At 37.1% G+C, this 9,303-nt stretch overlaps 1 protein-coding gene across 2 annotated transcripts; it reads left to right on the forward strand.

Moving 5' to 3' along the window:
• Positions 1-1,082: 1,082 nt before the first annotated feature.
• On the forward strand, positions 1,083-8,723 carry LOC147850903 (serine/threonine protein phosphatase 2A 57 kDa regulatory subunit B' alpha isoform-like). 2 transcript variants are annotated; one of them, XM_087335463.1, is made up of 2 exons: positions 1,083-2,482; positions 2,608-5,235. In XM_087335463.1, the coding sequence occupies exons 1-2, from the start codon at positions 1,403-1,405 to the stop codon at positions 2,671-2,673; spliced, it is 1,146 nt and encodes a 381-aa protein (XP_087191589.1). In that variant the 5' UTR covers positions 1,083-1,402; the 3' UTR covers positions 2,674-5,235. The 2 variants fall into 2 exon arrangements, with proteins under 2 accessions (XP_087191589.1, XP_087191590.1); XM_087335464.1 differs by lacking the exon at positions 2,608-5,235 and adding an exon at positions 7,954-8,723 and having other exon boundaries at positions 1,093-2,482.
• The last annotated feature ends 580 nt before the right edge of the window (positions 8,724-9,303 follow it).

The raw sequence follows: 9,303 nt of genomic DNA on the forward strand, positions 1-9,303 counted from the left end.
GTTGCAATGTACTATTCTACAAACAATACAAACTCATTAGACTCCAAAGAGAACCAAAACACCAAAGAACTACTTGATTTTCAATTGCTCAACCTCATAAACGTCCTTCCTTCATCTCCTTCTTTGTTTTGTTATGATTAATCTCTCTTCTTCTAAACTTCAATTCTTCATTCTTTCTCTTCTTTTTTTCTCTATGCCTAAGAATTCCCTCCTATTTATAGTTTTTCGTGGCGTTCTCAATAGGCTATTCTTGCTTTTTAGTGGATGTACTTGCGTCTATGTGAGTCTTTCAAGATTTTTATAATATATCCTAAATATAGACCTAGTTATCCTCTATTTACACTGACCTACTTTTTCTATCACTATTTTTTCTTTATAACCTCAAATTTGGTATACAAGATATTGTTGACTAGTTCGGTTTTGACACTCAAACCAAACAAAATTGTTGCCGATTGTTATGTGGTAAGAAAATATGTAGATATTTTGGTTGTATAATAAAACCCCACTTAGAGAAATGCACAAAATGGTCCTTAGAGTAAACATTTTAAATGAGAGTAGAGTGGCTTTAATGGGTTGATCCATAATTTGCCATATTTCTTGGCATATCACTTTATTATGGTCCCCCACAGAGATTAAAGTTTTATTTGTATCATGGTCGTGACTCGTACCTAATAGGAGATAGGTAATTAATGCCTCGGCCGTTTTCTAAAAGCCAACTTACAGGAGTTAGTATCTCTAGACTCGTAGATTGATTGAGATGCCTCTAAAAGCTTGACGAGGATATCCTATCTTGTAATTGGCTATGTATCTGTGCGTAATAAAAACTAAAACTTGTTAGTTGAAAGAGTATGTACTTCTAGTAGCACATTATTATGTTACAACACGCACAAATTACGTTCATTATTTTGAAAAAAAAGGAGAGTTTAGAAGTTATATTAATTCTCCGATAATGAAGTGTTCCTGATATGTGGGAAGAGAGCCTCCAAAGTCCAAAAGCCCATTCCATTCATTCATTCATTCATTCATTCATTGAGTGTTGTGGTGGTTTGTGTAATTGTGTTGTGCTCTGGCTCTATAGAAAGAAGAAGAAGGAAGAAGGAAGAAGGGAGAAGAAAGAAGAAGAAGAAGAAGAAGAAGAAGAAGAAGAAGAAGAAGAAGAAGAAGAAAGAAGAAAGAAGAAGAAGAAGAAGAAAGACACACACACGAACGACGACGCCGTTTTCTGAGTCCACACAGACAAGATCGTTTCGCCTCCTGCGCCTGTTTATCTATCAGACTCCTCGAATTCTCAGGCTTAGGGTTGGGTTTAGTTAGGTCTTCCATCCGCCTCCCCATCTATATTTACTGCCTCTGGCATGCTTTGCCCCCGCAAACCTGTTCCCAGCAGGCGTGCAAAAAAGCCATGTTCAACAAGCTCATACGGAAGCCGAGAGCAGAGATATCGTCAGGGAAGCTTGAACAGAGCTACGATGTTTCAGAGACGGATGGCAACGCAGGAACATCTTCTTTTCCAGCCTCCTTTGAATTAGAGCAATTGCCTTTTCTGCGAGATGTCGCGATTGTTGATCATCCTGCTCTCTTGCATAAGAAGCTTAACTTATGCTCTATCGTCTTCGATTTCTCCGATCACAGAAAGAATGTAAAGGAGAAGGACATGAAAAAAAAGACCCTCTTAGAGCTTGTTGACTATATCTCCTCAGGCACAGCCGACCTCACCAATACTGTATTAGAGGATTATTTCTGCATGATATCAGCAAATCTTTTCAGATCTTTGCCTATTCTGAATCAACATAATGTGATTCCTGATACCTTTGATGCAGAAGAAGATGAACTTTGTTTGGCACCTTCATGGGAGCATTTGCAATATGTGTATGAGCTCCTTTTGCGATACCTTGTTTTAAAAGATACTGATGCGAAAGTCGCAAAAAAGTATATCGACCATTTTTTCGTTCTCCGCCTCTTGGATCTCTTTGATTCTGATGATCCGAGAGAGAGAGACTATCTCAAAACAATCTTGCATCGAATCTATGGCAAATTCATGGTTCACCGCCCATTCATTCGGAAAGCTATTAACAACATATTTTATCAATTCATCTTCGAAACAGAAAAGCATAATGGGATCGGGGAGCTTCTTGAGATCCTAGGAAGCATAATCAACGGATTTGCTCTCCCTCTCAAAGAAGAACATAAGCTATTTCTAATTAGAGCATTGATACCTCTTCACAAACCAAAATGTTTGGCAGTGTATCACCAACAACTATCAAATTGTGTAGTTCAGTTTGTAGAGAAGGACTTCAAGCTTGCAGATATTGTTATTAAAGGCTTGATCAAGTATTGGCCTGTGACAAACAGTCAGAAAGAGGTGTTATTTCTTGGAGAGCTGGAGGAGGTGTTAGAAGCTACTCACACTATTGAGTTCCAAAAATCCATGATACCACTCTTCAAGAAAATCAGTCATAGTCTCAATAGCTCACATTTTCAGGTCAGTATCCATTGCATCATAAGGCTCAATATAAATGTTGTTATTATGACTCCGCGACAAGTGCTTTTTGGAATAATGTTTTATTATCCATTACTTGATCATAATATTCTCATTTTTGTGTCAAGCTGACCAATAGGAATACCTTCTCTACATCCAGTTCAACATGTCTGATGTTTATAGTCGATATGTGACATGCTAGTTCTGGGATGGAGAAACGTTTCTCGAACACATTATAAGAACCATTCATGCCATTTACTTGAAAAGAAATCCATTCTGAATTCCATATGCTATGAAGGAAAATCACTTTTCACACTGTCTCTAAGCGTACGTGGATGCACAGAAAATACGTGCGAAGAATCAGAGAGATGCACAGAGTGTATATGTGCAACGGAAGTGTTTTACATACTTTGGAAACTTCTTGGATAATTTGTACGATCATTTTTTAATGGGAATTTTAACATGTGACTTTTTAAGAACTTGCGGTTTATGCTAAGTATTTTGTTACATTCTCCATCCTATTATACTGGTGATTGGATGTTAAATTCACCAAGTGCACACTAGAGTATTAGCTATAGATTACCCTTTTTGATAGGAATATAAGCATGATGGATTTACTTGCAAACGTGGCTGTTGATGTTAGTGGTTTTCTATTTCCATTGTTTTAAAAAATAAATTCATGAGCATTCTATTTGAGTTTGCTATTCATCTTTAGTTTTCTCAGTCAAATCTCGTGCGAAGACTATGAGATTCTTCTTCCTTTCAGCCCATAATTGCTGACAAGTGTTCAATGTATGCATGTGATTTCCCATAATGGTTGACAAGTTAAACAGGGTTCTAATTCTGAAAATGTCTGGTCATAATCAATGGGTTCATAAAATTGACCCAAACAAACATATAGGCATCTTTACTCATAATTAGCTTTCACACAATCAATAATCATTGAATATATGCTCGAGAAGAGACTAAGTATTTAGAAGTTTTGACATAATGTGCTGACTGGCCCCATCGCTTGGTACCCCTGTATGTATAACTTTATTATTCCGATTATAATCAAAGATTTTGAGTTGAAGAGCGTTTCAACCAGGCCAAGACCCAGAAAACTTGAAACACGACTCACAGGAGTGTTCCAACCAACCTGTCTGCTCCTGAACAACCCTAATATAGAAATTCATCAGAAACTTTTAGCTGGCCTTTGTATTGATTTTTCGCATACACCTGCTGGAGTAAGAAAAGACGTCCTTCTTAATATCGTAGTTTTAAACATCCTAATTTCAAAGATTTCGAGACAAAGAGCATTTCAACTAGCACAAGTTCCAGAAAATTTGAGACAACTAACAGGAGGGTCTCAACCACCAGCTGCTGCTGAACAACCTGAATACAAAAATTCATCACAAACTTTTAGCTAGCCTCTGTATACACTTTTTGGCTCTCACCTGCAGGAGTGAGCAGGAACTTTCTTCTTAATATCTTAATTTTAGAAACTCTAATTTTTGAAATATGTAAACAGTAGATCCTAACCCTAATTTTGATATCGGAAAATAACAAGATTCAGAAACACCAACTTATACTAAAAACAGCAAATCAGAAACCCTAAATTTTGATAAGCCAACATCATCAAAAACCCCTGATATCTATGACCAAGGAGGAGAAGCATAGTAGAGGTTGGTGTTCTCCCCTTGAGACATTTTCCTCAAAACAATGCCCAATTGAGAGTCAAACCTCTTCCACATTCTACAGCTCCCAAAACAGTGGTTTCTCTAGTATGAGAGATACACACTCACAATGATTGATGTGAGCTCCATGTGCACAGTAAAATAATTACTCAGGTTCATGCCATCTTCTCTGAGTTTTCAAACCCAATCTATCCACGATGACAAGAATCATTATTTCCGACAGGTTCCTAGTCAGCATGCATGTTGGACTCGAGCCCTGGTCCAATCATGACTCTTACACCAAAAACTTTAAGAGTGTGATTATCAAAACTCAAAACACATACAATCACCCTAGTCCTAGAGACAATTGTTTTAACTACCTTTCCCAGGGAATAACATTCACGTGAATATTCAGCTGGTAAATGAAGTACTTTGTGATGCATTCATTCAAAGTAGGATTGGCATATTCAAGCACTTTATACTGCATTCATTGACAATAATCTATCAGATACCAGATAATGAATTGAAGTACTTTATGCTGTATTAATCAAAAGTAAGTTTGATCAGATACAGGTAGTCAAATTGGCATATCCAAGTACTCTAATGGTATCTGATTGTAAACAGAAGACAGAGAAAGATTAGGATCCAAAGAAGTCCAATAACCCCCACCTTGAAGCATCTTTTCCTCTCTGAATGCTTGCTTAGATAAAATGTTCTTCTCCTGAGTGATATACCAATTGTTGGCAAATTGTTGTTGGCAGATTAAATACTGCTAACTAGGAAACCTTGCTATGGTGAGAATGAAAGAAAAAGTTCTATTAACCTTCATGGTGACTGAACTTGACCTATGTGACCAAACCATCTCGGGTGTGATTGGCATATAGACATTTGAGAAAGAAAAGAAAACATATTGGGTACAAAAATTGTATGAACTTTTTTATATCTTATAATCAGCCGTATTCTCTTAAGATGTTTTGAAATCTTAAATGATGACAATCATATGGTGATAAACTTCCAATTTCCTTGTTCTGGCTTATTAAACCTTGGCAGTTGCATTCTATCCAATCATTATGGTGTGAGTTCGTTGGCTATCTGCACTTTTGTGCCTTTAAGAAATTGTGCTTGCTTCATTACTTTGATTTTTTCTGTAGGTTATCGTATAGCAATATTATCTGTTTCCCCTTCACACTTACCAGGCGATATCCTACATCAACAAATGGGATGGAATTTTGGCATATTCTTTGGAAATATTCATTAATTGGAAATATAGGTATTATTCTTGATCTCTTTGATGCCTAGGGCTTCTACTTAGGGCCAATTGTGAGCTACCCCTCCAACTCGAATCCTGAATTCATTGAAGTTCTTTTTCTTCTATCTATGCAGTAACATCATCAAAACTTTGTCTATTTGCAGTGCGCTCCTGATTACTTTGTAATTTTTTGCATTCCCTCAATTTGCTTAGTCTGAGTGTTTATGTGATCTTTGACTTATTGCCCAGGTCAATGCACTTGTTTCATTCAAGTGTTGGTGTTTACCTTGATGTCTTGTTCAAAACCACTAACCTTTTTTCGTTGTTTGATGTAAACTTTGTAGTGTTTGATTTGATTCTAGATTTGAATGATCAGATAAAAAAGGTACTTCTCTTATGGAGGAGGTTGGTGATCTAGGTCTTTGCACAGCAGAGGTCAGCACTTGTGAGAGAGACCTCATTTAGGCATGGTGTACTAGACTTGAATTCCGTTCCATTATGGGGCAATATCTCCCTGGATTGGAAATGGAAGACACACCTGATTGGGGTACAATGGGCGGTACCTTATTTATTAGGTTTAAAAGAATATAGAGATGGTATATAATTGGTTCCCATTAATATTAGAAGCTAAATCAGGCTATACAATACCTTTTTTACAGTAAGTCCATATGCTAGGAGGTGGAATTTCAAGAACAACAACAGAATGGGAGCAAGAACATAAGCAAAAATAAAAGAAGAGCTTACAAGAAGAGAAAGAGAAGAAAGGTCTATCAACACGTATTGGAGGTTGAAGTTGGCCTTTCTCACAATTCAGAACTAAAAGTAGTATTCTATGTTTCCAATAAAGGACAAATAATGATGATGATGGTTCAATGTACGATCATCTATGCTATATGAGTGGCAATCATGATATTTGTAAGTATATGAATAAGTTCATCCTCAATGGCATGATGGCATGCATTGGGGATCATGGGTTTGACAGTTCTCATACTAGAGTTGATGGAATGTCTGTGCGCAAGCTGTCCTCCTTTGGACATTGTTTTCAATGTGGGTCCAGGTCTCTCTCATCTGTTTTTGGTGTAAATTTGGTTTCTGTTATGTGCCTGGTGCTTCTTCACGTGTACTAGGCCATGGTGTCATAGTTTGACAATGTAAAATTTCTTCTCTGGTGTGGATCACTTTTAATATCTTATCATTTTTTTATTGCCACTTATACATGAACTATTGTCTTTCCTGGGCAAAGGGCAAAATACTCCTGAAACAAATCTTGGTTTCCTAATTCCTTCCAGGTTTTATGGGATATGTCTGAAAGTGAAGAGATCCTTGTATTTGACCCAGACTGTCCCTGTTGTATTTAAGTTCCTTCAGCCACACCCTAATGCAAGCAATCAGGTCATTTTGCACAAGGGTCTAGAGTGCCATACATTCACCATCTGTGCTTAATCTAGGGCCATGATCCACAATCATAAATGGAAAATCTAAATTAATTACAGATCCCTTTGATTATGTATAAATGGTCCTTCAAATTTACATGATTCTCTTGAGCCATTGCTTTTGGTTCTAGATCACCTCTAATTATTATGACGTCATCCCTTTGGAATGTGTTGATTAGTGCTTAGATTTGACTCTCTTGAACTTGATACATGATAGCAAAAGCTATATCCTTCCATGGCTTCCTTTGCCAAGTTTGTTTGTTGGAGGATATCTTGCAATGTTCTTAGTTCACTGCTGGTTTGTGGAAAGGGGAGCCTCCTCCATTCCCTCTGAGAAATTTGTTGTTCTTCCCAAACCTTACAGTTTATAATATGGAGCCAGTTGTGTAAATTTTCAAATAGATACACCTCAGTGAGTCATATATCTTCAGGAACTATCTTCTTCAAGCGAGGACAATTGTGTGGCCTTACAAGTCACAGCACTAGTCACTTAAGCAAAACAGGGCTCATCTCAGACACCCTTAACACTTTTGGCTTGTATATTTATTTAGTTTATTATACACTTTATTCTGAACTAGCCCATGTTATGAACTTCACCAATAAAAGTTCCAGCAACACTTTTTGAAACATAATAAAGGTGGTCTGTAGTACATATTGTACCGTGAATATCAGTGTCGACTCCCAGGATAGTTTCGTTGACAATGATAAGGAGGATTTGGGGATTCAGAAAAACAGTTCTGCTTCTTGCCGGCATAGTAGTGCTAAGTGATTTTTGTGATTATCTAGGAAAATCAAGTATTAAGCTTTCTGTATTATGTTTGATCCATACAGCTCTCATCCTATCTACCAATTTCTTCCTCCAAGCATGTCCATATATGACTATTGGCTGATGTAGTAGACATCAGAAAGACAACATAGTCTAAGAATGATAGCAAACATCTGAAACTGCTTTCCATGTAACTTTGTCCAAAACGTGAATGCGGTATGCTATGGTTTGAGACCTATGAATGCTTCATAGGATGCTAAAACGTGTGAGCTATAATGAAAGACAGGTAGCTGAATGAGCATTGTTAAAGTGAAATCATTTTAATAATATGTGATACTGCGAATTCTCATTACCACTTTGATTAAACACAGGTAGCTGAACGAGCGTTATTATTGTGGAATAATGATCATATATATGGGTTAGTGCAACAAAACCAGCAAGTGATCTTGCCTTTAGTGTTTGGAGCATTGGAGAGGAACTCACATCATTGGAATCAAGCTGTGCACAACCTATCACAGAATCTAAAGAAGATATTTCAAGAGATGGATAAGGACTTATTCCACAGATGCATGAATGAATTTCTCGAAGCAGAGGCAGAGGTAAAGGCAAAAGAAGAGAAGAGGGAGGCAATGTGGAAGCGTCTCAAAGCAGCCACAGCACTACCTGGTTGAAGAAAAAAGGATCCTCTTTTCGATATGGTGGTGGTGGTGGTGGTGGTCATCAGCTCCACATTAGGTTTATGGAGCAATCTCACAGGTGTGGTACTTCAACCAGATACACCCCTCCTTTTCTTTGTTCTCCCACCTTGGGTACCCATCCTCACGTAGGATGAAATGGTTTTTACTTGGAACTGGAAAGAGTACTGTACTCTTTGATTCTACATGTCTGGGCTCCTTTCCAAGCTTTTGTAACATATTTTATTCATCGCTCTGTATTTTGTATTTTCTTGAAGAGGACTAAACTCAAAGCAAATTTGTTTTCCAGTTCCATCGATAAAGATATTTGATGATTTTTGTGGTGGATAGGCAGCCTTCTATTTCAATTGACCAAGCAAATCATCACTTTGAATTTTTTATATTACAGCCCATGTTTGTCTTCTATTCGAATCAGCAACGAACCAAATCACCATTTTGATTTTTTATTCATACTATCGAGTATATTTGAAGGTAGTTGACTTATACGGGTCTGATGTATGCATGCGCTGATGAAAGATCATAATGGAATGAAGAGATACGTGAAATGGATCTGGTTTGTCTATTTAAATTTTTTTGGATGGCATGTTGTATACATCTAGATTTACTTATTATTTCCCCTAGGTCTGTCTTAATGTGAACAAAGACATACCATCAAAATACAGAAAACATATTGGGGGATATGTTTGAAGCAATGTGAATTCTTTGATGTGTTAGAGGCTATGGGTTCTATGTATAAGGCTTCTTTAGACAAACATGCTAGGCTGGGAGGTATATATTATGATTGATTGGATATAGTCAAGCTTAGGCCACATGTTACATGTTTCGATACCCTTATAGAGTGAATTTTAAGAAGATATTCTCAAACCAAATGGAATCTTGCACATAAAGCTTTCAAGTATAATGGCAGCATATGTGTGGATGTTTGTGGAGACAATGCTATTGATTGCAGAATTGTTTAAAGGAATTTTAGAGACCAATTTTCATAAGACTTCTCAAAAGTTGAATCATGTCATTGAAGGTATCCAA

This window comes from Azolla caroliniana, unplaced genomic scaffold (genome assembly GCF_043228905.1).
Source record: "Azolla caroliniana isolate FFs.n. ecotype wild unplaced genomic scaffold, voAzoCaro1.0.p SCAF_20, whole genome shotgun sequence".
Classification (NCBI taxonomy): domain Eukaryota; kingdom Viridiplantae; phylum Streptophyta; class Polypodiopsida; order Salviniales; family Salviniaceae; genus Azolla; species Azolla caroliniana.

Bases quoted from the DNA above. Each gene is read 5' to 3' on its own strand.
- LOC147850903 (XM_087335464.1), top strand. From the start codon at position 1,403: ATGTTCAACAAGCTCATACGGAAGCCGAGAGCAGAGATATCGTCAGGG. The intron at 2,483-7,953 runs GTCAGTATCCAT...GATTAAACACAG, and splicing joins TCAATAGCTCACATTTTCAG to GTAGCTGAACGAGCGTTATT.